The sequence below is a fragment of the Sturnira hondurensis genome, unplaced genomic scaffold (assembly GCF_014824575.4).
Source record: "Sturnira hondurensis isolate 20B ecotype Veracruz unplaced genomic scaffold, ASM1482457v3 Scaffold0002101, whole genome shotgun sequence".
Classification (NCBI taxonomy): Eukaryota; Metazoa; Chordata; class Mammalia; order Chiroptera; family Phyllostomidae; genus Sturnira; species Sturnira hondurensis.
The window spans coordinates 575,220-602,700 of record NW_028074732.1 but is presented as its reverse complement, the minus strand read 5'-3'; the positions used below and the strand labels follow the sequence as shown (position 1 = coordinate 602,700).

Here is a 27,481-nt window from a genome sequence, read left to right as displayed (position 1 = left end):
GGCGGTTAGATACTTCTTTTATTTAAAAGAAAACAATGGCTACTTAACACAGGTACCCTGAGTAGACAAAGTCTTTCTGGAAACAGGGTCCTCCAAGAAAGAGAAGCAAAAGCGTTCGAAGGTCTGCAAAGCAAGGGCTTCTGCACTAAGCGGTCGTGGCAGGAGTTGCTTCCTGCCGGCACTCCCGGTACACCAGGAAGGGGTGGACGAAGGTCAGGAGACTGCTGAGCACCAGCATCACGTTCACCTGGAGGGGGTGGGGGAGGGGTGATGCAGAGCCCAGGCGCACTGCCGGCACCCACCACCCACAGAGGGACCAGTGCCAGGTTTGTCTCCTGCTTCCACTCGGACACCGTGGTGCCCCGCGGGAGCACCGTGGGTTGTTCTTCGCTCGGCCTTGTGGAGCGGGGTGGGGCAGGGATATTATGCCCGTTTCTCAGGCGAAGAAACTGAGGCCTCGAGAGCACTCAGCGACCTGCTTGAAGTCACGCGGGAGCACACAGTTCCTGGGGCCTAAGTGAGGCTCGTCCAGTGTCGTGATCCAGCAGTTCTCCAGGTTTCTAAGTTCAGTCCTTTTTTCCCTCCTAACGACTGATTTGAACTCCTGCTCTACACTTTGCTGACCTTTCCTTAAATGAGGCCACAAAGCCGTGCCGTGGTCAGGACACTGCCGTGTTTGGGAGCGCCTTCTGCTGGGGTCCCCAGAGCTGGGTGTCCCGTCCCCCCCACCAGTACTCACGTAGAAGGGGTTGTTCTGGAGGGGGCCTTTGATGAGCGTGAAGATGGGGAACTGGAGCAGGGACACAATGGCTGACAGGGTCATCACCAGCCCATAGAGCTTCCCAAAGTGCTCTGCAGGGAAGCTAGGGCAGACAAGGAGGTTCCGGTGAGCTCAGGGCTCTCTCCCACCAGGTAGTGGCCTGGCCTCTGTCGGCCTTCGTCAGCCACCTGCTCCCGACTCCCCTGTCCTCAGCCGGCCTTCACCCGCCCACCTGCACGCAGCCCTTCCCCTCTGCCTTGGCTCCGCCCTTCACACCTCGGAACCCTGAGAAGACATGTCTCTGGGCCCTGGGGAGAGAGCAGGGACCCCGACACAGGCTGTGCCCTGGGGAGGTCTCAAGGCAAAGACAGACACATAAGCAGATCACCACAGGCCAGGCGGTACATGCCCTGAGGAAGCAAGGCTAGAGGGATTGCCAAGGGTGCAAAGGCGGGAACGCCCTTTCCTGGGAGATGGGGAAGAGAACTGAGTGCTGCAGGGCAACTAGGCGTTCACCAGACAGATAACAGGCAGAGGGAGGAGCTGACAAGAAGGCTCCAGTCAGTGCTCTCTCTATCCCTCCCACCAGCCCTCCCCACCAGACATCACCCCCTACACCTGCTCCAGGACCTTGTCTGCCACACCTGACCACCTCCAGCCATGCCCTCACCTCCTGATCTCTTACCTCCAGCACGCTTCCTTCTGCCCCCATGTGTCCCCCATCAGGTAATGCACCCCAAGCCCACTTACGCCAGGGTCAGGAAGGCAGCATTGCCCCCGTAGAGGAAGGAGCGGCTGATCACTTGCAGGATGAAAGTGGCATACTGGAGGGGGAGGACAGGGACCGAGGCACAGAGGGCAAAGCCCACGCACAGCAGAGATGTCAGGGTCAGCGAAGGCACAGCTGAGGAAAGGGCCGCGGCTGAGGCTGAAGAACCTGGTTCAAGGGGGAGGAGGAGAGGCTGCCTGGAGGGGGCACCAGGGAGGGCAGGGAAAGGCACGAAGATGGGGAGAAAATGGGAAGCCACCATGCACCCAACCATCCAGGCAGAAGCCTGGGGTCATTCTTTTTTTTTTCACTTTAGACTTTTTAATATTTAATACAGCGATTACGGTGCATTCAGGAACCCAACCTCCCAAAGCCCACTGAGAGGGCCCCCACCCATGCCCTCCCACCCCATTTGAGGGCCCCAGGGTTTAGAGTGGAGGAAGGGGAGGTAACCACCCATCTGGGACTGACCCCAGAGACTGTCCCTGCCCTGCCTCACCCTCCCCAGGGGTTAGGGGCTAACATCTGGGCACAACCCCCTGCGCGTCCCCCTGTCCCTGCCTGTGCCCATATGCACGTTATGGCTCCTAGCTGAGTTGTTCAGCTCCTGGCAGGGCCCCTACTCAACAGCACCGAGTGGGATGGGGGGCAAGAGGGCTAGGCCAAGGAGACCCTGAGAAGGAAGGAGGCCCCAGCTATAGAACTGCAGGAGGGAAAGAGTGGGGTCCCCCCACCTCATCCATTTCCCAGAGTCTCCGGGAGTCCTCGGGTACTTCTACGGCTGGGGATGGCAGGCGGGTAGGGTAGGAAGGCGAATGGTTGAGGCATGCTTTCCCTTAGTTAACCCCAGGAGGGTCTGGTGATGGTCAGGGTTCTGGATTGGGGCTGTGTTCCTGCCTTGGAAAGGCTGGGAGTGGGGCTTCATTGCACAAAATACTGTGGGAGGGCCACACGCAGGGGGTGGGGCCCAGCCAGAGCCTGGGGTCATTCTTGAATCCCCCTTCTCCCACATGCCCCATCTCCAATCCATCAATAAATGTTGATAATCCGCCTCTTGAATAACATTCAAATATATCCACGACTCTCCATTTCCACAGACGCAGCTTGGGTGTAGACCACCGTTAGATCGCTCACGGATTAGTACAATGGCCTCTGACAGGGCTCCGCATCTGCTCTGGTCCCCTCCAGCCCAGAGCCAGGTACTCTCAGGAGCTTGACTGGTAACAGACAGAGCCTGGAAGCCACCCAAATAGCCACCAAGAGGGGAAGGCCTGGTTCCCACACCAGGGAACCAGGCAGCAGCTGCAAGGAGGAGAGATCCTTGGGGAGCAGGACAGGGATGAGGAAAGAGTGGAGACACAAGACAGAGTCACTGCAGTCACCAGACTAAAGTCAGTGTGGACTGCAACGTGAGGAAAACGGTTTTATCTAACTTTAGCCTGGAAACGTAACTTTCGAATTTTTCAGTTGTGCATCAGTGCTTGGAGGTACATAAATCTTTCAGATAATCCTCTGAAGAACTTAGGAAAGAATGTGGACATGTCCAGACACCTGGGTGCCCGGAAGATCAGCAGTTCAGAAGAATGCAAGGAGGGTTCTCTTCAAGAATGTGCCTGTGCCAGAAAAACTCTGCACCCCTTTTTCTCCTTTGAAACACTCTAGGTATTGCCTGGTAGTGTTTCCAGAACTGTAATTCAGTCACTTAAGACCCTTGAATAGAACTTTGTCATTTAATTCTAGCGAAGCCTCGTGATTCACTTACACTCGGTCAACAGAGAATTACACAGAAAGAAATCTGCAGAGTAGGGTGTACACTGTGCTGTGCTTTTGCTAAGACAGGAAGAAATTATGTGTATATGGTCTTTCTTTAAGGGAAAGAGACAATAAAAATAATTACCAAAGAGAGAGGGAAGGAATGGAGCACAGGGAACAGAGAGGGAAACTAAATGTCTTTGAATATATCTTGTTTCACAGTTTTGGCTTGAGAAAAATGGATATGTTTAATATGTAAATGTTTTTCAAATGAAATTAAATAAAAGTAATAGGGAGAAAACAAGCAAAGCAATCACCCCCAAATCAGAAAGAAAATGAAACCAATGAACATAATTTTATATCAAGTTGGTGACTTGTAACTCAGTAATCTGACTATAGGTCTCTTGTGAGAAATAGCCTAGGGGTGAGGAAGGAAGGAAGGAGGGAGGGAGGGAAGGAGGGAGGGAGGGAAGGAAGGAAGAAAGGAGGGAGGGAGGGAAGGAAGGAAGGAAGGAGGGAGGGAGGGAGGGAAGGAGGGAGGGAGGGAGGGAGGGAAGGAACTGCAATTATACTATTAGCATATTTGCCACGTATAATGTGCACTTTTTGCCCAAATTTTTGAGGGAAAAGTGAAGGTGCACAGTATACATGAGTACAATGATTACATACCACAGGTGCAATAGTCCCATGTGCAATGTGTACAAAAATGTGTCTGTGCATTATACACAGGGAAATACAGTAGGAATACAGGGTCCAGAAGAAGTAATGCCTGCTTGAGTGTGGTTAGTGGGATAATGATACAGCATAATCATTTATAGTTTTAATTTGAACATTTCACCTAAAATGTCCTATGATGTGCTTGGGTGTGATATTGTTATGTCACAGAATGACATGCTTGTGATTTTGTAGTTAAAAAGGGGCATTATTTGTGCCTGACCCTGTATTATGAGGTATACCTGAAACTAACATAATATTTGCTATTGACTGTAACTGGAAAATCAAATTTTAAAAAATACTGATATTACTAAACCAGTCATTGTACATAAAACATACTTTTGAAATACTATGTATCTATATAGTATATAGTATGTATACATAGTACATGCATGTAGATAGTATTGTCCGGAAGCACAACCTTCAGAAGAAAAGGTACACAGATGCAAACTCGGCGAAGTACAGTTTAAATTAAAATACCAACACTAGCTGTTCATGATGTTTTTTTTATCCAAAAAATTATGGATGTCTTACTCTGCCCAAGGCCTAAAAGCCATGAGAACCCGGGATAATTAGAAAAGGTCGCACCCAGACTGTGGATTTTTACATACTGTTTCCCATTAGAGGGACCCAGGGCTACTTGGAACGATGGCTGCTTTTGGGCCTGGGGTGGGAAACAGACCCACCAAAAATGAGACAACGTGAGCGTCAAGAATTTTTATAGAAACAGATTGAAACATATTCAAATATATTTCAAGTGAAACTTTTAGAAACAAACAAGTAGTCCCCCTAGGGGTTGCTATGGCAACCTCATTATTATGAAATGTAAATAGAGGAAAAGCCAAGCATTCACTTCAGGGTAACAAATAGACCATAAGGAAAAGGTGTTTTTTTTTTTCTTGAGGAATTCTAGCTATTAAAAGTGGAAAGGAAGATACACATAAAAAACCACCCTTCTGTAACCCTAATAAAATAATGGGTTGCAGCATTGATCATCGGTGGCTGCTAAGATCACGAGGCAGGCAGCTGATGGGAAACCAGATAAGGGGCCGTCGGAATGACAGCATCAGAACCCGCTGATCAATCTTGGCATCATAAAGCAGGGACAAGGGGTACCAGCGGCCCGTTGAGCCCTCCACCTCCCCCCAAAATATTAAACTGAGTCCCGTCAGCCTTCAATCTGCCTGTTTACAGGAAATACCCAATTAAAGAGACATTTTTCAATGACATGAAAAGGATGCCACATCCGAAATTAGGAAACTGACAGACCAAAAGACCCAGTTTCTTCAACAAATAAACAACCGGGGGTCGGGGGTGGCGGGGAGCGAGAGGGGGACACAGATTTGAAAAGACAGAAAAGCCCCTCAAACAAAAATACACTGTGTGGACCCTAATTTGAACAAACCAACTGTAACAAGATATATCTGAAGCAACTAGGGAAATCTGGATAGAACTACGTATTACATGATGTAAGAAACTATCGGATTGTTTTAGGGGTGATACTATTATAGTGACGCTTAAGCAGAAGAGGCCTTAGTCGTTACAGATACTAACTGAAGCGCTTACGGGTGAAATGATTTGACATCTAAGATTTGCTTCAGAAGGCTCTGGCAGGACAGGCAGTGCCAGGAGGTGGGGGAGGGCTGTGGATGAAACTGTCACTCTCTACTTTAGTCCTTCCCCACCCACACCCCCAGAGACTGAAAGACCTCAGCGCCCCTCGGTTCCTCCAACGCACCCAAAGATCCTGCCTGTGCTCCTCAGCACCGTGAGCTGCCTGCCCCTTCTGACTTCCCTGCCACCAGCCCCTTGCCACCGCTCCCTAGCTCTCTGTGCCCTGGCAGGTCTGCATCACTTTCTGGAATTCCCCAGCCTCTTCAGTGGTTTGCTCCTGTCTTCATCATCTTAACCCCACTGTATTCCTGGGCCACTCACTCTTCCAGGGTTCTCCTCTTCATCTCCTCACTTCTTACTCATCCTTCAGCTCTCAGCTCAGGTGCCACTTCCTCCAGGAAGCCTTCCCTGACCCCAATCCCATCCTCTCCTGGAGCAGGTTATGTGCCATTTTTCATGTCTCCATAGCCCCGCTGCGATTTATGTCATGGCCTGCACTGCCTGACATTTGCCTCTCTCCAACCTCTGGACTGAGGACAGCTTGAGAACAAGGTTCTCTCTGTCTTGTCCATTGTTGAATCTGGAACTGTGGCTGGCACATTATTGGTACTCAAAGACTAGTGGGTAGGTGGGTGGATGGATGGATGGATGGATGGACAGATACAAGTACAAAAAGATTAAGAACAAAAGAGAAGACGGGCATGGAGCTGTATGAAGACCTCTCTCCTCCTGGTTCCCTGATCCTCGGGAGCCCAGGTCTTACCCGTCTTTCTCGATTCCTTCTGGTACTTCTGTCTGAGCCGGTCCATGAGCAGGCCGTTCCAGGGGGCACACAGCACTCCAAAGAACTGAGTGATGGCGAAGGCATTTGTGTAGCTGCTGACTGCAGAGGACAGAGCGGGGGCTTGGTGGATCATTTCCAGGCTTTCCTCACAGGAGAGAGCCTGTGAGGTCCACCTTGCCCTTGCCCTTGCCCTTGCCCTTGCCTGGCCTGACCCTACTCCCCAAACCCCCACTCAGACCTGGAGCACATAGCCCTGCTGATCTTAGCACCCCACGCCCTCGAAGTTCCTGGTCCCCAGCCCCACCACTTACCCAGTGCCCTGTCCCCACCAGCCAAGTTGGTGAGCAGGGAGTTGAGGGTGCCGATGAAGAGGTAGTGCCACAACTGTATTACAGAAAGCCACACCAGGTGCCAGGCAAAGCGCCGAGAGAAAACACAGCTCCGGAAAGAACGCCGCTCCTCCAGCCCTGCTGCTCCTGGGGTCTCTGCGGGGGGGGAAAGGAGGGTCTGGGCGTGAATTACAAGGCAAGAGGAGGGCTGGGATAGACAAGGATGAGAGGCCTTAGTGGGACAGCCGGAGGTCCAGGTTCACTTCTGTCCTGGCCCTCCAGAACTCATTCAGCAGTGCTCTCAAGACTGACTACAACTCACGAGTCCCTACCCCCAGGCCTGTGTCATCTGGCTCTACCACCTTGAACGACCCACCTCTGTGTTCTCTGTCTGCTGAAATCTCATCTGTCTTTCATAGCTCAGATCCCGCACTGCTTCTCACACTAATACTTTACCCCGATCTTTCTTAGCCAGGACAGTGGGGGAAAAAAGACAAGGAGAGGAGAACAGGAGAGATGAGTGAAGGGTTAATGGAAGAGAGTTGCTGCTTTGGCTGCTCCACATACCCTCCCTCTCACATACCCTCCCTTTTGTTCAGTCCCAGGATCTTGATTCCTTCTGGAAACCCCTGTCTTATCCCTCATGGGGGAGGGGGAGGGGGCGGGGGGAGCGGGGATAGGACTGTGAATCAGGTGTTCTGTGCCTCACCCAAGGTGGACCAATCAATCGCTCTTCCCGGGGGACTGTGACTTTGGACTGGGATCCCTCATTCTACTGTTCCTGGAGCCCAGCAAGTTCATGTTCCCTTGATGTTGTGAGCTTCCCAGAATCCTCTTCTGGTTTCAACCTTAGCCAGCAGTGATTGGTGATGTTTGCACCAAAGACCCAAAACAGACAGAGTAAGGAAAGGAGACAGCAAAGGAGATGGACAGTGCGAGGGGACAGACCCAGGGGACTTGCAGAAATGGGGACAAATAAGCCAGACTTGGGACTGAGCAGTTGGGGGAAAGGCAAACAGTGATGGAAGACTGACCTCAGGGGTATGGGGGGATGGTGAGATGAGAAAGAGAGAAAAGAGGGATAGGAAACAGCAGGGACAAAGGTCTTGCCCCTCTCTAGACCCTGCAAAATGCGGGGGCAGAGACGATGCTACAGGACCTGTCCCCCCTGCCCTTTCCTGAGTCAGTCCTGGTGGAGTCTGGAGGTGCGGAGCCAGGTCAGCTGCAGGGGAAGGCCAGGCTCTGAAGGGGAAATGGCTTACCCCCAGGGCTCACCTTCCTTTGGTGACAGGAGCTCCTTGGATGGTAGGTCCAGCTTTCTGGACTCAGCTCTTTGCTCCTTCTCTACGGCTCGATCCCCAGAACACAGACTGTGGAGACAGAAGCCCCACCACCCCAGCCCAGGGGCTGTGAGCTGAGCCCGAGATTCAGGCTGGAGGACACAGTGGTACGGATCTCCAATGTCACCGCACACTGCAATCACCCTTACCAACCCCGACACCCCAGCAGCTCTTAGCCCAGACTAGTGAAGTCAGACGCCTGGTCCTGTGAGCCAGGCTTCCATGTTTTTTCAAAGATCTCTGAGTAATGATTCTACTGATTCTAATAGGCAGCCACATTTGGGAAGTGTGGGAAGAGTAGGACAGGCCTGGGTTCAAATCCCAGTTCTGCCACTTCCTAACAGGCAACATGGCGCAGACTTAACCCTTCTGAGCCTCAAATATCCCATTTGGAAAATGGGGATAAGGACATCTAACTCAGAGGATGATTGCGAGATGAAACCCAAGAGCCCGTGGGTCTGGAAAGAGTAAGTGAGCAGCAGATGCCTGCCCTCGCTCTGCTAGTCGCGGTGATGGCCTGCAAAGTTGTTGCATTTCTTCACCTCCTCTGTTCCCCTCACTCTGCAATGTGACTGCAGCCCTAACTATTCTCCACCCCTTGCATCTGGCCTGGCCTTGTCAGCTGCCTCAGCCACAAATGCGCAGCAGACAGGGTGATGTACGAATTCCAACCCTCAACTTTAAGAACCTTGGGCACTTCTGCGCTCTCTTGAACCCTGAACCACCACGTAAATCAACCCAAGCTAGCCTGCTGGGCGCTGAGAGTCAGGTGACCAGGCATCCCTGTCACCTCAAATGTCTGCCATCCTAGACCACCTAGCCCCCAGCTAGCCCACCAGACAGATGATCAGAGACATGAGCAAGCCTTGTCATGATCACCCAAGTCTGTCCCTGATCAATTGAACTATCCAGCTACCCACAGACTTGTGAATAATTATAAGTGCTTAATGTTTTGGGCCAGTGAGTTTTGGGGGGGTGTTTTATGCAGCAGTAACTAATCGATACCCCCCTTTTCCAGTCCTCCCCTCTATCACCCCGTCTGCCCTGCCCCCTGCTTCCCACCTCTGGCCACCTGAGGGGCTCTGGCCCACAAACATAGTCCTTACCCATAGCTGTAGCTGGGGGGCAGTGGGTAGGGGATGTGCCCCCGGGGCATCAGGAGGAAGGTACGTCCAGCGTGCCAGGCACCGCACAGAGACAGGAAGATGAAGGAGGCCCTGAGGCTGATGCCCTGTTCATAAAGGAGCTGCAGCGGGGGAGGGCAAAGTGAGCGTACCACTCCTGTTCACAGCAGCACTTTGCACAAGATCCAAAAGCCGGAAGCAACCCAAGTGCTCTCCAGAGATGAGTGGATCAACAAACTGTGGTCACACAGACAACAGAGTAGCATTCAGCCTTTAAAAGGAAGGAAATTCTGCCACGTGGTGCAACGTGGATGAACCCTGAGGACACTATGCCAAGTGACTATTCCCCCATGGTCCCCGTAGCTGCCTCCCACCTCACGCAAACAGGAAGCTCACAGGTGTGAACACCCTACACCAAAGGGACCCACTGTGTGGCCAACACTGGCCCAAGCACATTGCGGCCACACCTTCCCTTAGCTTCTCCCCAAAATCCTATGTAAGTTTAAAGGAGGGACTTGAGAACCAGATAGGCTCTAGAGCCAGAGAGGCCTGGGTTCAAGTTCAAATGTCACCTTACCAGCAGTAGTAGAAGGGCTCATGGACAGAAATCATGCAAAGTTTACTAGACCAGTGCCTGGCAGGTATAAGTGCTCGATAAATGTTGGCCGTTGCTGATTTTTACCTTAATGACAAGAAAGACGGCTGAGGAAGAGTCGTATGCTCCGTTGTAGAGGGTGATGATGGTTGAGCGGTGTTTGCCAAAGAGATTCCCAATCTGGAGGATATGCAACCAGCCTGAATCACTCACTTATTCATGAAAGAACCGTTTCTGGTGCACCCAGCGTGGGCCTGGCCTTTCTGGCACCAAGACCACCCTCTGTCCACAGCTGCCTCCCTGGCTTAGGCCAGCCCCCATTTCAGACAGCTGAGGGACCAAAGTGTTTTGCTCCCCCCCATGCCTCCCCAGCCTCCTGCCAGGTGCCTGGGGTGAGGGCAGCCTTCCACCTGCAGGTTGGTGATCAGAAACAGGACTCCGCCGACGGTGAGCATGGGCATGGCCAGGAAGAGCAGCGATGCTGAGGCTGAAACAATCAAACTCAGAGGTGGGTGTTGCCACAGTACAATGCAAACACAGAGCCTCAGATCCGACCCCCACCTGCTCCAAATTCCTGACCACCCTGGAGGTGCTACTACTCAGAGCCCCCCCGAAATGTTCCCCACAGAGGGACCCTGCAGAGATCTCCAGAGCCACCTTCTTCCCCACCAAAGATGGCCGTTGGTCCCTGGCAGGCCTGGGTCTCTCTACAAAAAGAGACAGGACTCGAAGCCAAAAGCCCCTGCTCCCTGCCCTCACTAAAGCACAGGCAGCCCTCTGCTCGTCCTGGGCGCTGTGCGGGGGAAGCCTGGACTCAGCCCCCGAGCCCAGCCTCTCCTTCACTGCAGGACTCTGAGCAGGGTTCTCACTCTGTGCCTCAGTCATCTGCTCCTCCGGCCTCCAGGGGCACTGGGAGAGCTCAGTGAGAACAAGCCCAGGGATTGTTCTTCCTTTGTTCGTTGAACTTGGAGCACTTCCTTCATGCCAGGCATTGTGCTCGGTGTTGGGGAAGGCTGGCTGAGTAAAGAATACTTCCTGTCCTTGAAAAAACTGAAGAGAAAATACTTCCTGTTCTTGCAAAAAGGAAAAATCATTGTAACAGCTCTGGAACATGTTGGATCGTAGTAAACAACTGAAGTGCCAAGGGCAGTGTGGCTTAATAGTCTTTCCCAAACCACAAACTTCTGCCCACTTTCACAATTTTGGCCATGACTCATGCCTGTGCTAGTGTGGCAGGATGGTAGGAAGCTAGGAACTTTCCTGGGCTAGTGGAATGGGGAAACTGAGACAAGATCATTAAACAAGGCCAAACAATTTGAACAACTTACAGCCAGCTACCGAACTGCAAGACCTTATCTTTCCTAACAAAGGACACTTCAGAGCAAATGCTTATGCCTTTCCTACCTGGCCTGAGAATAAATAGCTTGAATCGACACCGTCAGGGAGATAGGAGACAGAGACCCAATTCATTCCATTTGCGCCAGCCAAACCCAAGGATGGATGAAGTCAGGGGAACAAATAACCAAAACTCAACAAGAGCCAGACAGACCCAAGATAAAAGCAAAGCCATGAAGCTGACCGGAGAAGGATCCCATACTCCCCCATGAGCTCATTTTGATACATCAGCCTATTAAAAATAAGCCTGGAGAGCTGATGCATATTCTGCTAAAACCCTCCCCTTTGATTCTCGGTCCCAGAACAGAGAGAAAATCCCTCAAGACAAAGGATGCCAGTACGGGATCTCTCTAGAGCACGCCATGGTCCTTCCCGGGCATGAACTTTGTACTTCCTGCTAACCTCTAAGGGACCCCACAAGACTCGCAACCAGGGAAGCAGTGGGCAGTGGCAGCTCATCCCTGGTCTTATCCCTTGAATCTCCAAGGCCCCCCCTTCCTCTTATTTTCCAGTGAGCTAAAAGAAGCCCCACCTTGGCTCACTTCTTTCCTACAACATTTCTAGGGAGCCAACTAGCAGGGCACTGCCTGGGTTCTCTCCTGCTGCTTCTCCTGCCCCAAGTCCTTCCTTTGTCTCACACTCCCCTGCTTTAATAAACGTACTCTCAGAATCACCTGGACTCGTGCGATCTTTCCTGCACAAAGTCGAGAACCCACACACTACTGTCTGGCCCGAGGCAGACCTGCTCAGAGCTGGGTCTCCATTCAGTAACACTAGTATTTGCTAACGTGTTTTCTTTAAGTCGACTCCCTTTCACCCAAAAGAAATCTATTATTTTTAAAGGAAACTTCATACAATAAATACAATGGAAGGAAAACAATATTGTTACATTGTAAATGGAGGCATTTGCCCCCAAAATGCTCAAAGCCTGCCACCTGCTCCAGCCACAGCGTTCCAGTGGCACCAGCCTCACCAGCCCCACACACACCAAGACCTCCATTCATGACATCAGAGGCCTCACAGGGAAATAAAAATGAAACAACTTTTCTACCAGGTGGGTGATCCACTGTGTGTCAGTATAGCACGTGTGTGTTTCTCCTACTATCCTCTGAAGTAACTAACGATTGTTCTACACCTTGAAAAGCAGGTAAAGCACCCACCATAGTGTGTTCACACAGTTTACCATCCAATTTCGGTCTCTATGAAAGGCACACCTCTCCGAAGGCACTAGAAGCTAGTCGTGATTCGTTTCACAACCAATCAGGGTCAGTGTAGTCCCAAGACTGTCCCCCCAAACTAAAAGCGCTATGTTATGGGGGAAGGCGGAATTTTTGCCCAAATGACTGATTCACAATGAGTCGATCATCCCCCATCATCCCCTTTACATTCAGCCACTTGAAAATCCTTTGCAGGCTCTTAGGAAAGATGAAGCCAGACTGACCCGGAGAGTGGTTTTAAATAGCTGGCTCTGGGTGCCAGCCTATCTCCTGAGACGTGTCTGGGCAGAGAGCCCCAGCCTGGGTTAACTGGGTACCAGGGAAGACGATGCCATGTCACTTTCGGGCTTCAGCGTAGGTATTGCACACACACACACACGCACACGAGTTGTATGCTCTTACTAACCCAAAATCTGAGCCTCAAGACCTGACCCTGGGGAGTAATATGGGAAGGCATCTCTTGGACAGTCAGGGGTCTCACATCCACCCCCCCCAACTCACTCGCTCTGTGGCTGTGGGCAAGTCTTTGCCAGAAGTCTCTCTCTGGCTTCAGCTTTGTCCTCTACTTGATGGGGGAAGGTGGTAATGAACTGTATTGGAATTCCCAGACTTGGGGAATTTTCTGTGTTTATAGACCAGTAAAATTTGAAAACACAACTTCAGACTACCATAGGGTGATCTACCTTTACTCCGCTAAGTAAGGACAGTTTTAAGAGCACCTGTCATTCATATCATCATCTCATTTTTAAAAGAGACAGAGCAATTTAACATGTACCAGAGGAAAGATGTGACCTTTGGATAAATTCTACCCTCTGAACCAGTTCTTCATTGCCTTCTTTTCCACATTTCTCAGTAGACTAAAGTGTTTCCACAGACCAGCAATAATTCCTTCAAAGATTCTTTCGAGCACAACGTCTGTGGATCTCTGAGTAACCGTGGGAGTCCATGTGTCCTGCTGTCGCCTCCAGCATCTGTCCCGCCCACCAGGTACCCCTGAGCTTTAAGTGTCCCTTCCTCCCACCCGACCACACTCACCTGCAGAGATGAAGGCTATGATGAGTGTGCCACTAGTGTAGAGAAATCTGAAATGCACAAGGGGAGGTGGAGAATATTGTCAAGAAGAGAGAAACCTGGAGGGGTGGAGCAGATGAACTCCCCACCGGCCAATCCCTTGGGGAAAGACATTAGTGCCTGGTCTCCGAAATGAAAACCTTGAGTCCTAATTCCTCTTGGCTGTGTACCCTCAGGCAAGGCACTGCCCTTCCCTGAGCCTCAGTAGCCCTTTCTATAAAAGGAAATAATTAGAATGCCCTAGACCTGAAGTGTACAGTTCTAGGGTCCTGTAATTTCAGGTCCACAATCCCGAGGCTATGGGGATCTCTCAGTAGTTTCAGGGTCTTGAAGGCATGAGTAACAAAAAGTGTGATCTATAATAAACAATATATAATATACTCATATTTGGTCTTTGCTCCCCAGCCGCTGACACAGGGCTCCTGACACCCTTGTAAATTCCTAAGTGGTAAGAGCACTGGGAGCATCTTTTGCTCTGATGCAGCGACTCTCCGTATGCACCTGGATGGGGGCTGGTCCCCAGAAGGACCAAGTCATGATTAACTACTTGGAATCTTCACCCCTCCCCCCTCCCCCAATGTCTCTAGAGCGGGGGAGGAGCTGGAGAGAATTGATCATGCCGAGGTGAAGAAGCCTCCGTAGAATCCCAGAAGTAAGGGACAGGAGCTCCTGTGCTGGGGACCCTCCCAGACCTCACCCTGTGCACCCATCTCTCCATCTGACTGGCTGCTGTGCCCTTAATCATGTCCCTTAATGAACTGGTGAGTGTGAGTGGAGTGTTCTCTTGAGTTCTGTGAGATGCTCCAGCAAAAAAAGTCCAAGGGCTAGGGGGTGGGGGTCACCTCCAATCTGTAGCCAAGTTGGACAGAGGTTGTGGGTAATCTGCAGACCTCCCACTTGCGGTTGTTACAACAGTGCGGGGGCAGACGCGTGGGATGGGACGCGCCTCCAGGTAAAGAACCTCAGAGCTGAGTCGCACTGTACAACACCCAGCTGGTGTCACAGAATTGCTTGGTGCGGGGACATCTCCCTGCACATTGGGTGAACAAGAGCGTCAGAAGTGACACATTCTGTGTGAAAGTAAAGGCGAAAGGAGAACTGTAGATTTTTCCGACATGGTTGGTGTCAGTGGGTGGGATCTGCCAGAATGACCCTGGCTGGTGCAAACACGGGGTCTGGGAAGAAAGGGTAAACAGGTGTAAGACGAATAACCTTTGATTCCTGGGTGACCACGTGGTCCCCCACGGTGTGGCCCAGCAGCTGTGTTACAATGGGTCACTAAAGGTGTAATTACCAATAAAATTTAAACACGGAGCCCACTCGGGGAATTGGTTCACTGGTTGCATAAGAAAATGCAAACTAATGAGGAAAAGGTAAAATACACAACAGTCTCTTGGTCATTGTTACGTGTAGTCGCTCCAATGAAATTAGAAGAGAGGGCCAGGTCAGACCCTTAGGCTAGGCCAAGTTCAGAGTCGGTCGGTCTGAGCTGCAGCAGTTGGCCTCCAGGCCACCCTGCCAAGGGAAAAATTATGTGGGAGCAACAGACAGGACCTCTAAGACCCGAGGGCATGAAGAAGGCCGTGGGCGACGGGAGGAGAGCAGGACCAGGACACAATGGAAACCAGAGGGTGCGGCGAGAAGGCGCCGGTTCATTTTGTGGGCGTGTATCATCAACGCCCCGAGGAACCTTTACTGAAGCCAACGGTGAGAGTAAGGTATCTGGGGCTGCGCCTTTGATTTTGAATGCTGCGCCTTTGATTTTGAATGCTGCGGGGCGGAAGAGCCTGTCTGGGTGAGTTCAGGGCCCACAGCTGACTACGGGACAACCACAGGTGGCGGTGGGGACGCAGACACGTGGGAGGCTGTTCCTAAGGCAGCGGCCAGCCAGGTGGACTGGATAAAAGCCACTGCCGGTCGCGTCCCCGTCTATGCCCCGTGGAGCACCCCAGATGGAGTAGCTGCTACACTCTGCATGCGAGTCACGGGAGCGTGACTTCCGTGATGACCAGGATGGTCACCCGCTGAGCACGCCTGTTGCCCAGGGGACGGTGGATGCTGTGGTGAAGGGACCCTTTCACGTGGGCACCCCACATAACAGTCCCGGAAGCCTTACTGCATTTGCTGTCCCTGCTTCCCGCCTGGGTCTTAGGGATGCTAATAACGATACTAGCATAATTAACAAGAGAGTGGGGGAGGGGAAAGCATGAAGGCAGTGGTAGAAATTCTAAACTGTTATTAAGGACTGAGGTGAATAAAGCAAATAGCGCCATGTTTTCACCACCAAAGCCTAGGTCTGTGGCCTCTCCAAGGCCACAGAGACACTGGCTACTTTGACAACCTTAAATCAGACTCCGGAAATGTCTCCGACAGCATGACCTTTGCAGCCGAATCCAACAACCACAGGTCCGTCATTTTCCTCAGTAAAATTCAAACAACCGCTACTTGGGGTGGCAGAATGGAGCTGTCTGGCTCCCACCCGACTTTCCCCAGCGCAGCGCCCTCTGCCTGGGAAGAGGCTCCCGAAGGACGGCTGACAGGGCTGGGCCCAGATGCGCTGCCTGGTGCTGAAACCCGCCCCTCCCCCCACCCCCCTTGCCGCCTCCGATCCCCTTGTGGCTGAGAAGCTTCCTGGCCTTGTAAAGGCCCCACACTTGCCCTTCCTTCCGGCAGGTGCCGCGGGGCCTTAAAACAGAGGTTTTGATACAGCCCTGCAGACGGCTGGGTGGGCCAAGGGGACCCCCCTGCTGGTTGCTCGGCCTTAAAGGAATCCCAAACCAGTCCAGCTTATCCATCCCAGTTTAGAAAAATTTTCAGTGAGGACTATGAGAAACCAGACCAGCAACTGCTTGAGGCAGATTAATCAGGTTACAGACGGACACAAGGGCCAGAGTCCCTCGACCCCTCACTGGGGACCCAACGCCCGCTGCACAAGAGTGGGTAAATATGGCCGGGGTGAGAAAGAAATGTTTTCAGGGCCCTTGCAATAGCAGCCTCACGTACCACAGTGCCAAAACCCACCAGTGAGGCCCTTGACGAGGACGTTTTTCATGGGAGGAGCTGAAAATGTAAGAGTTGATAAGATTACGAAAGTTGGAATGTTTCGGCAGGCTCTCTTCGAAGAAGCGTGTTTCCTTCGCCCGCGTGTTTGTATGAGAATGGCTAACGCATCACATGGGGAACACTCCCTTTGCCTGTGTTGCGAAACCAAAACCGGCGGATAACATCCTAAGGAGGCTACAGCTAGGAATGTCAGGGTTGGTCCTGACAGGGTTGGGTGTTGTCCTGTACACCCAAAGGTTGAGGATTCGATTCCTGGTCGGGGCACGTACGGGAGGCAACCAATTGATGTTTCTCTCTCACATCGATGTTCTGTTTCTCTCTCTCTCTCCCTCTCTCTCTCTTTCTCTCCCTCCTCTCTAAGGTCAATGAACATTTCCTCGGGTAAGGAATTTTAAAGAGTGTGTAGGAAAACTGCTATGTTTGAACAGGATTTGTGTGAAGTGGCCTGCATCATCTGATTGTATTATGGGGGTGGACACTGTGTCTGACTGGGGACCAGGGCCCCTACCTGCATTGTCAAACAGAGGCATGGGAAGCCAGGCTACCTGGACATCCTGGACAGGCACCACTAAGAACGCCTAGTTCGCACTGTGAAATACAAATGGGAGGGCTGGTAGGGACAAGTTCTCTACGCCACAGCCACGCAGAGCCCAGACCAACACGATGGCAAAGCCTGTGGGTACCTCCCGGGGATGACAGCTGGGCTTTGGACTAGAGAACCTCCATTCAGAGGGCATCTATGATCTTGTCATCAGACATTAGTGGAAGCTACACTGATGACTAAAGAATACCAAAGGATCTTCAAACACAAAACGTCCACAGTGTCTGGGCTGCTGTTAGAGAAACATTCTAAGCGGCATAGCCGTGCCCAGAAGAGCTCCATGACACAGGGTTCACACCGGTTCGTGCTGCTGGGGGACGCAAGGAGGAGACGCCCCCCCAGCAGGGAACCCCCTCTCTCGTGGGTCTGACTCGAGAACCATAGGACAGCTGCTGGATTCCACTGTCACTTGGACACCGCCTGATGACCGACCCTTAACTGACCCATACAGATCTGCTGAGCTTGAGGATGGCAGTTTCACGGTAAATGGACAACATCCCGTTTGGAAGGCCGCCACTTTGACCAAAGGAGGTAAAAACAGACCAGCTCCGTGGCTGAGTTGCAGCGGCAAAGACAGAAAAGTGTTGGGTTTTTACTGGCTGGTGGGCAGAGGCCAATGGCCTGGCCCTATGGTCAGGCAGAGGGCTATGGACACTTGGCTTATTAAAGGGGTGCCCATGCGGGGGCGGGGGGATGGCCCTGTGGAAATCACTATGGCATCTGAGGGGTGCATTGAAGTAGGGCATGTCGATGTCCACCTGAAGAACCCCTTTCCAAGTGCAGGTGACGACCGAAACCAACAAGCGTATGTCCCTAGGTGCTGGCTTGATGTGGCCACTGGGTCCATCAGCTGAGTGGACCTGGGGCTGCTGCGGCAGTGCAGAGAGGGGCTGGACCTGGACGTGGTCCTCTCGCAGCCTCTGGGACACAGAGTCCAGGAAGAGCTCTCCTGCCTGCCAGCAAAGAAGGCAGAGACCGCGGGCGGCCACTTGGCTGAGCCCCCCGGGGGCAGTCCCTGGAGGGAGCTAGCAAGAGAACAGCTGCTGGAGGCCCTGGGCAGCTACACACGCGTCCCAGCAGGAATCGGCACCGACTCTGGACTGGGCTGCGCTTACCAGGGGTAGACACAATAAAAGAACCGATACTGGCCCTGGCTGGCGTAGCTCAGTGGATTGAGCACAGGCCTGCGAACCAGAGGATCGCGGTTCGATTCCCAGTCAGGGCACATGCCTGGGTTGCAGGCTGGTTCCCTGCAAGCCAACTCCCAGCAGGGGATGCGCGAAAGGCAACCATACATTGATGTTTCTCTCCCTCTCCTTCCCCTCTAAAGATAAATAAATAAATAAATAAAATTTAAAAAAAAAAAAAGAGCCAGTACTGTACCAATCTGCGTGGCTGACCACCATCTGTTCACACCCAGGACCACCCTTTACAGCCCAAATGTCCAACAATGGACAGAGACATTCTCAGAGTACTAGTCTGACAGAGAACTGGACCAGGCAACTGAAGCACCGGTTGTTGGAGATGGAGAAACGTAAGGGTGGGAAGGGATGGATTATATGCCTTCACAAGTGTGTGTTCACACTCAGCATCAGAGGGACTTAAAGGAGTGTGCCCACTGGATACATGTTCCTGTTTTTTAAGTGGACCTGGGGAAAAGGAGATAGGGAAGATTGTGGTGTTCTTTCTGCTCCACATCAACTCAAAAAATTTTTTTTCCTTACCAACACAGTGGGTACAAGAGATGGAAACAGGGAGGATTCCTCAGAGAGAAACTGGAACTGTGTTTAACCTTTTATGTTACAATTCCTAAGAGCTCAATGGGGGAGGATGTGCCTTCAGCCCCTCTGGCAAAATACAGGGCCAACGGTGAATGCGGCTAGATTGCCCACGTGGTGCGGAAGACAGCCGAGTTACTTCTGCACCTGTGTGACCTGAACAGAAGTGGGCTGAGGTGGGGGAGGGGCACTCGCCCACAGCCCAGACCCGCATCACGGAAACATGTGGGTAAAAATGAAGAGAAGGAGGAACAGTAACTAGAGGTAAGGGGATGAGTGAGCGCATTACGCAGTGAAGGAAATCCAATATTACATTAACACCTCCAAAGAGGCTCAGAGCAAGAGATGATGTTGTCTCTTGGCACAGTTATCCCAGACGCCTAAAGGACGTAACTTGCTGACACCACTCCTCCTTTTGGGACTGGGCAAGATCGAGTACAGCCTGCAGACCTGAGCGGCCCTGGGAGACCTTTTCATACGATATGGTGACGGACTCGATGGTTAGGAGTGACTGAAGGGGATGAGTAACGTGTCGTGTCCTTGGAACTCTATGATTGCTTCGCTATAAGGAACCCATGCTGCTGCACCAGGGGGGGAACTGTGATACTATGATTTTATAATAAGAAACATGTATTTGGTCTTTGTCCCCCGCCTCTGACACGGGGCTCCTAAAACCCTCATAAATTCCTAAGTGAAGTGATAAGAGCAATGGAGCATCTTTTGTTTTGGCGAAGCAGCCCTGGGTGCGTCCTGGATGGGGGCTGGTCACCAGACCGACTAAGCCATGTTTAGAAGCTTGGAATTTTCAGCCCTGTGCCCCACACACGGGTCTGGAGAGTGGAGAGGGGCTGGAAACGGAGCTCATCCCTGATGACGCCTACCTGAGGAAGCCTCCACAGAATCCCAGGACCAGGAGGGTGACGCACCCGACCCCAAGGGGACAGAAGCTTTATGCACAGAAGTCGTGTTTCCTTTACCTGAGTGTTTCCTGAGAATGGCTAACATGTATCTCTTCATCTGGCTGTGTCTCTGTATCCTTTATCACGTCCTTTCAGAAACTAGTGAGCATTCGTGTTTCCATGAGCTCCGTAAGCTGCTTTATCAAATAATGAAATCTGGAGGAGACCATGGGAACCTCTGATCCATAGCCAGGTTGGACAAAGAAGTTGTGGGTAACCTGGTGAAGGGCAACAAAGTTTGCCACCCAAAACGTGCCTCTCTGGGACACTGATTTTTTTTTTAAATTTTTTTTGAAAGATTTTATTTACTAACTCTCAGAGAGAGGGGAAGGGAGGGAGAAAGAAAGGGAAAGAAACATCGATCGGCTGTCTCTCACACACACCCCAGCTGGGGAGTGGGCCCACAACCCAGGCACGTGACCTGACTGGGAATCGAACCGGTGACCTTTCACTTTTCTTGACGGACACCCAACCAACTGAGCCCCGCTGGTCAGGGAAGATCAGTGCTTATTTTAAGCTGGTTGTCCTTAAGAAGCAAAAAACTCAGAAAGACACTTTGACCCTCCCCATAATCACCTAAAAAAATCACCTAGGGGATCTGCTGCCGGATGGGAGGTACCATCGCAGACAACTACAGTTTAACCTGAACCAGTGCGTGAGAGGGAGGAGCCTAGCAAGTCAGTCAGCGGAAGCCCCTCCGGGCCCCACGGTTAACGATGGTCCAGCAAACGTGGGTTTACCGAACATTTGCTTGTCCAGCTCCCCGCGAACTGCCTGCCTCCCCTTTGAAGTCCCAAACCACTATCTGTCTCCTTTCTCCTTCGCTCCAGAGGACAGATAAGCCTCAACTGCCTGGTCTTGGGTTCCATATTCCCATGGAACCTCTGTGTGTTACACATGTAATTAAATACGGTCATTTTCTCCCGTTAATGTGCCTCATGCCAAGTTGATCATTAGACCAGCCAGAAGAACTAAACAGAAAGAAGGGAAATTTTCTCCTCCCCCCACACAGGGGACTTACCCCCTGCAACATCCAAAATGGGGCAGTCTCATGGGCCTGAGCCCTTAACCAGGGAGATCTTACACTGTCTCCCGGGAGAAAATATCAGCATTGAGTTACATTGTGGAACACCCGGCTGGTGTCGCGGAACTGTTTGGTGTGGAAAAGACAACTCACACATGTGGTGACCAGAGCATCAGAAGTCGAAGTGTCCTGTGTGAAAGTAAAGAAGCAACACAGGGAGGAAGACTAAGATTTCCTTAACATGCTGAGGAAGGCTGGGAAGAGGAAGGGGCGAAGAAAGAGGAGGATAAAGGAGGGGACAGAGAGCCAAAGACCAAGACCCTGACATAAAGCCCTCATGCAGCCAAAGGTTTGAAGAACAAGGGACTTGATCTCTGGCTGTTTCCTGGCCCAGCCTGCCATCCAGTCCCTCTGTCTGACCACTAATGTCTCACATGCCCACCAGGAGGCGCTTGCTTTTCAGGTCCTACCAGCCCATAGCCCACCAGGGCCTGTTGCTGAACATGGCCAGCGGCAGGAACATTCTGTGTGAGCAAGATCAAGTCCCTGACCCTCCCGGACTCATCTACTCGGCCTTTGGGGGATGGCGGAGGGTGGGGAGGATCAGGATTAAGCCTGAGCCCCTTGGTGCGAGGCCTTGCAGGAGATTCAGACAAGGATCCCCAGGGTGAAGGCAGAGCGGCAATTTCAGGTATTGCTAGTGTGGTACCCCTGGCCTCAGGCCTGCCCTCCCAGGAAGTGGGCCTAGGCTCCTGTTCACTTCAGCCTCCTAAGGAACACACATGCACAAGGGGCAGAAGCAGAAGGCGAGGAAAGGAAAGTAGGGGTGCCGAGTGCGTTCGCTCCCTGGCCTGGGTCTCCCTCCAGCCAGGGCTGCAGTCAGAGGAATTCCTCCTGCCCACCTGTGCCCAGGCCGGGCCTTTGGGACTTACATGGCTATGAGGCGGGCCACGGTGGTCTTGAAACGGTCAAAGATGTAGCCAGTGGGGAGGGTCATGAAGTTATTCATGAAGGACGCCAGGGTGAAGATGAGGGAGAACCTCTCGTCCTGGGCTTTGCAGTCTAGAGGAGAGAAGGGAGGCGCTTAGAAGCCCAGGGCAGACGGACCAACAGCCCTCCTGGTGGAAAGGTTTCCCCTAGGCGAGTCGAAGCGTGACTGCCCCTAATTATCCCTCGGAAGCCGGTTCTTCCCTCCCCAGGCACCCCTTAGACTGAGGTTGGGACAGAGGAAGGCTGGCTGACAGTCCCTTTCACCACGGGAAGGCTGGCAGGGTGGGCAGCAGGTAAAGTCCTCCCGACCCTTTCCCACCACCTAGGAGCCAGGCTCAACCTCCTAGGGCAGTCACCATTCTCTCACCATCATGGCCCGTGGCATTGCTCATCAGCCCAGTGCTTGGTTCACATAGGTCCTCAAAGTAATGCTCTGTTTTGAAAACAAATACCAGGGATGCCCAGCCAAAGAGGACACCGGCAAAGCCAAGGCATTCCAGCAGCCCTGTCAGCAGGGTGGCCACATGCAAGGACAGTCCCTGGCTTGGCATGGCCTGAAGAACAGCAGACCCTCCAACCCCACTGGCACTGGTGGCGGAGAAGTGGCAAGGCCTGGCACCGGAGTACTTGGAAGATTCCCCTGGCAGGCACTTCTGTTCATGTAGCTCTCTGGTCCTGGCTGTTTCAGGCTTGGGTAGAAACCATTGGTGGATGTGTCTCTGGATCCTATAAAAGAAGGCAGAGATGCCCTGGCTGGTCTGGCTCAGTGGATTGAGCACCGGCCTGCAAATCAAAGGGTCACCAGTTCAATTCCCAATCAGGGCACATGCTTGGGTTGCAGGCCAGTTCCCAATAGGGGCTACTAAAGAGGCAACCACATGTTGATGCTTCTCTCCCTCTCTTTCTCTTTCCCTTTCCTTCTCTCTAAAAATAAGTAAATATAATCTTGTTGGTATTTTTTTTTTAAAAAAAAGGAAGAAGGCAGAGGCTACTGGGCACAGGGAACTCATGGGAAAGCCAGAGGTGGCCAAAGTCTTTTCTGCGGGTTGGAGAGCGGGGCCGGCTGTTAGAAACAGATGCAAAAGGCCTCCCTGTTCCACCACAGTTGGCAGCAGGTGGGGAAGGGGGACTGAGCCCAATTCTGGGGACTGACCATGAAAATAATGACAGCAGCAGCTCTGCCCCAGTCAGTGCCCCAGTCAGTGCCCCAGTCAGCGCGGTGAGGGGACTTGGTCCATGTGCTCACAGATCCTCACAGCAACCTGGCAAATCTGGCGTGGAGCTGGCTTCCCTTTACTGACAGAGAAGCCACGGCTCCAGAAGATTTACGTCAATCCGTCCAAGGTCACCTGGGTCAGTTAGTCACAACCTAGGCCAGTCTAATGCCCAAAATGTCCCAACTCCAAAATATCCCTTCCTCCCTGGACTCCCCATGGTAACCCTGCTCTGGTTACCATGTGCCAGGAAAGCAGCTGAGAGGCCTAGCCTGCCACCCTCAGCCCGCACCCCTACAGCGCAGGACTGTCTGCCCGGCCCCTCAGTGGCCTCACTGTCCATTGCTCTCCCCACCCTTGTCTCTTGTCCCCCTATTTCCCTGGCCACACGGCCAGCCCCTCCCCAGCACCCTACCGGCTGCCTCCCAGGCTCTCCAGTTAGTCTCCGTGCTCTCTGAGGTTTGAGCTTCAGGTTCACGCCTCTTTCTCGCCGCCCATTTCGTCCCCTTCCTCCCCCTTCCCACCCCACCTCCTCCGGAAGGGCCAGGACCGCTGGGCGGTGTCTAAGAAGTCAACACCTCCCACTCTCCACCACTTCCTTCTCCTCCGCTGGGGCTCGAAGGCTCCCTCTTACCCTTTGTGATCCAGCAGTTGGAGTCCCTCCTGTGCACCACCCCCAACCCTAGCAGTGGCCCCTTTCATCTCTCCGGCTGCTCTTTCCGCCCCTCCCACGCCCTGGCCTCTCCGCCCTCCCCAACCAAGTGAGTTTTAATACCATTGCAGACACGCAGGCAGACCCAGGGGACCAAACAGACCACAAAGGCATCACACGCAGAGGACACACAGCCACCTACAGACACACACACACACACACACACACACACACACCCTATTCCTTGTGCTTTTCTTTGACCTCATGGGTGGGCACAGAGTACATTTTCCCCCATTTGCCCACCAGCTCCACTCTCTCCCATCTCACGCTCCCAGCACGTCCAGCAGACCGCAAGCACAGCCGGTCCACCAGCACAGAATCTACCAGAGACCCAAGGACCAGGACTGGAGAGCTTTCCAGAACCACCCCCTGTGGCTGCCCAGCCTTTTCACCTCCCAGGGCCCCTTTGATTACTCCCTGCCTCACCCCCAGCCCAGGTTCTGAAAGAGCCTCCCCACCAGCCTGCGTTGATTAAGTATTCATTCATTGCCCCATTTTTTATTAATCAAAGACATGTATAATTGCCCATCGGAGCCCGTGATCAGCCTGAGATAGCCAATGGAACCAGCTGCGTTGCTCTCCGTTCTGACCCGGAGCAAGTGAGCTGCCAGCTTCCTTGGCCTGTGTGGCCATTTCCTCCTCAAAAGCTGAAACGGGGAGAGCTTCTTGCATATTCATGCCGTCGGTGGACCCCACCCCCACCCCAAGCACCGCCTCCTGGATCCCCACCTTCGCTTCTGGGGTCCCCAGGACTGAAGCTTTTCCAAGCCCACCCTTCTCTTTAATGCAGAGGGAATAAGAGATTAGCCCAGTGGAAAGCCAGAGGAAGGAGCGCTCTCCAGATCACTACCCACATGCGAAGGATGGAGAAAGTGCACCCACCTGACTGCATGGGGCAGGGGCAGCCCTGCTCCTGAGCCATTCTGAGTTACACCGTTCTGAGTTACATCGTTCTGAGCAAGCTCTCTGCCTGCCCTGCCAGTGAAATGAAAACTGAGGTGTTCTCTTTAATTACAGTGATTGTCATAAAAGAAACACGAGGTGGGTTTGTTGCTGCAGGTATGAAAGGCAGCAGCCAGACTTTAGATGGTGCTGGGTTCTCCAGTTTCCAGGAATGGGCAGAGAGCCAGCTTTGGGAGGGGACTTCAGAGGAACTTGCCCAAGGTCATTCTGCAAAGTGGCAGTGGCTGCCTGACTCCCAAACCTGTGTGCTGATGCCACCAGACTTCACGTAGAATATCTGGACATTAGAGAAGACAAGTCTTTTTTTTTCTCCCAAAATTAAGTGTTGGGGAAATAAATAAGAAAATATAGCATGCCAAGACAAACAGGACATAGATGCAAGATTTTCTATTTTACCGCGAGACACAAAGACGCTGAAATTAATTCAAGCCCTATCTCCTGCTCTGGCTTACGTTTTGGTCTCCTGGGGACCTGAGGGATCAGTTAACTATGGAAGTAGCAAGGAAGGAACAGAAAAAGCCAAAGCAAACAGAGAGATTCTATAGTGTCAATCACCAGGAACAGTCAGAAAGGCCCAGCTCACGGGCTACCTGGGCATCCAGGACTGGAGCTCAGGACATGGGACAGGTTGTCAGGGCTCTGCCCACCTTGTCTTGTTACCCCTCTCTTGGCGCTCAGTGCCCCCAGCCCACACCCCCGTCAATGTCTGCAGAAGGCACTACCTCTAGGGGTGCCTGAGTCTCACGGAAACTGCTGGGACAGAATGTTAGACTACCCTCTGGACCATTCCCACTTCATGTGGTCCGCGTTCCAGCAGCTGGCAGAGGCATGTGCTATGCGGACCGCTCTCACGTCTCACTCCAATGAGGTTTAACACAGAACATCCGAGAGCAGCAATCATCCTAAGGTCAGATGGCTCACCCTACGTCTCCATTCTTTCTCTCTTCCTTTCTCCCTCTTCTTCCTGCCTGTTTTTTCATTTATTGATCTGCTCTCAACACACATTCCTGGTGCCCGAGGCTTTGTCACAGAAACTGGGATCTTGAGAGGAGCGATTCAGCACCTTCCTTCAGGAGCTCATTGTCAAGTTAGGGGAGACAGACAAAGAAACCCAAGATGTCTGGAGTGACAACATGGCCTTCCCAGGCAGAAAGAAGCCAGTTCAACCCTTCCAGAGGCACGGGGCCTGGACACAGCGAGGACGTTTAGGAACCAGTTAGAGCGGACACAGCGAAGGCTGAAGTGACCACCCAAGTGAAGGCACTGGACCACAGCCCACCCCGTCAGTCGCGTCTGTGGACTCCACCCTTCCTCCTGTGTCTCCCCTACCCATCCTCGGCCCCTGCCCTGTTCAGGCATCACCACCTCGCACCACTGCGTTCTGCTGCTGGTTTCCATGGTTCCCATTGGATACAGGACTTGGATTTCGGATATGCCGAGCAAACAGACAAATGAAACAGAAACGTGAACTTTTTGTCCTTGCAAAATCTGGGCTCACACAGATCAAAATGTCTGTTTTTTCCACGTTTGGTCTTCAATGAGACTTCAAGAATTGTTTTTGGAAGATAAAAGGTAAATTCAAATATCTTCCATTTCAACTGGGGAGAAAAATGCTCATCATGTTGAGGCAATGCCAAAAAAAAAAACCCCCACACAGATTTTTGGACCAATTACTGATTTTACTGATTCCTCTGAGCTCCAGTCTCCTCATCTATAAAACTGGAATTGGTTGTTGTATAGGTTAAAGATAATGCAAGAAAACCACCCAATTAGTACACTAGCTAATTAATAAATGCAGCTGTTGTTATCAAAAAGTATTTAATTACTGAAAAACAAAAGAAATTGTGAAGTCATATTTGAAGAGAATTGCAAAGCATTCACAAGCTAAAAAAGAGACCAAGGGGGTGGGGGTGGGGAAATCCTGAATAACTCGTGAGCTCAGTCCCCTGCACCAGAAGTCCCACCCCAGAGAACTGACCTCTGCGGAGCACCCAGACAAACGTTAGTATGACCAGGGTGACCTCCCCACTTGAGCAGGTCTGTCCGAAGCGGAGTGCTGTTTGCCTATACTGTGAGCTGTGGGAAGGAAGGACATCTGTTCGTGGGCCAGAGAGGACAGAAGGGGCGGGAGTCTGACAGCTGGGCCTTCGGGGTGTCTCCCGCTGTGCTCAGCAGTTCCGACAGGGCTGGCAGAGCCTCTACATGGCCCTGAATGAAGATGAGGCCTCCTGGTTCTGGGAAGACGTTTCTCTGACCAAGGGTGAATCCGAAAGGACACCCAAAATCTACCGGAAAGGGGGGATGGCTCCAACCAGTCAGGTCAAACAGCTTGGGCCTGGGGGATGTTGGAGTCAGCAGATGTTGCAACCCGATCGGGCCTCCCTCCCACATGCAGGAGAGCAGGGCTCCTGGACCAGCCCCGGGGGCTTCTGGGCCAGTTCCTGGGAGAGAATTGAGGCCATGTGAGCCTCCTGCTGCCCATTGTCGCCGCCCAGCCCTAAGTGCATCTTCACCAAGAAACCGTTTATTGGTAACTTGACTTCTCGTACAAACTTTGCTAGCACAGCACACCCTGGGTGCACTGACAGCTTGTCAGTTTCCTAAGCTAAGGACCAAGGAAGGCTGTCATCACGGAGGCAGGCCCCACCCCCGAGAGGTACAACACCTATCAGTAGGACCTGATGTTGGTTGAGTGCTGGCCACCTATCAGGCA

General features: G+C 52.3%; 1 protein-coding gene across 2 annotated transcripts; it reads right to left on the bottom strand.

The window, feature by feature from the left end:
• SLC43A3 (solute carrier family 43 member 3) lies at nucleotides 1-26,972 on the bottom strand. 2 transcript variants are annotated; one of them, XM_037039966.1, is made up of 13 exons: nucleotides 26,747-26,972; nucleotides 22,247-22,605; nucleotides 21,822-21,951; nucleotides 13,429-13,475; nucleotides 10,192-10,268; nucleotides 9,869-9,961; nucleotides 9,169-9,308; nucleotides 7,998-8,092; nucleotides 6,705-6,878; nucleotides 6,373-6,492; nucleotides 1,511-1,697; nucleotides 740-863; nucleotides 1-247 (listed from the first exon to the last, which is right to left on the bottom strand). In XM_037039966.1, exons 2-13 carry the CDS (start codon nucleotides 22,428-22,430, stop codon nucleotides 146-148), a joined length of 1,473 nt encoding a protein of 490 aa, XP_036895861.1. In that variant the 5' UTR covers nucleotides 22,431-22,605; nucleotides 26,747-26,972; the 3' UTR covers nucleotides 1-145. The 2 variants fall into 2 exon arrangements, with proteins under 2 accessions (XP_036895861.1, XP_036895859.1); XM_037039964.1 differs by lacking the exon at nucleotides 26,747-26,972 and adding an exon at nucleotides 23,509-23,618.
• Between the last annotated feature and the right edge of the window lie 509 nt (nucleotides 26,973-27,481).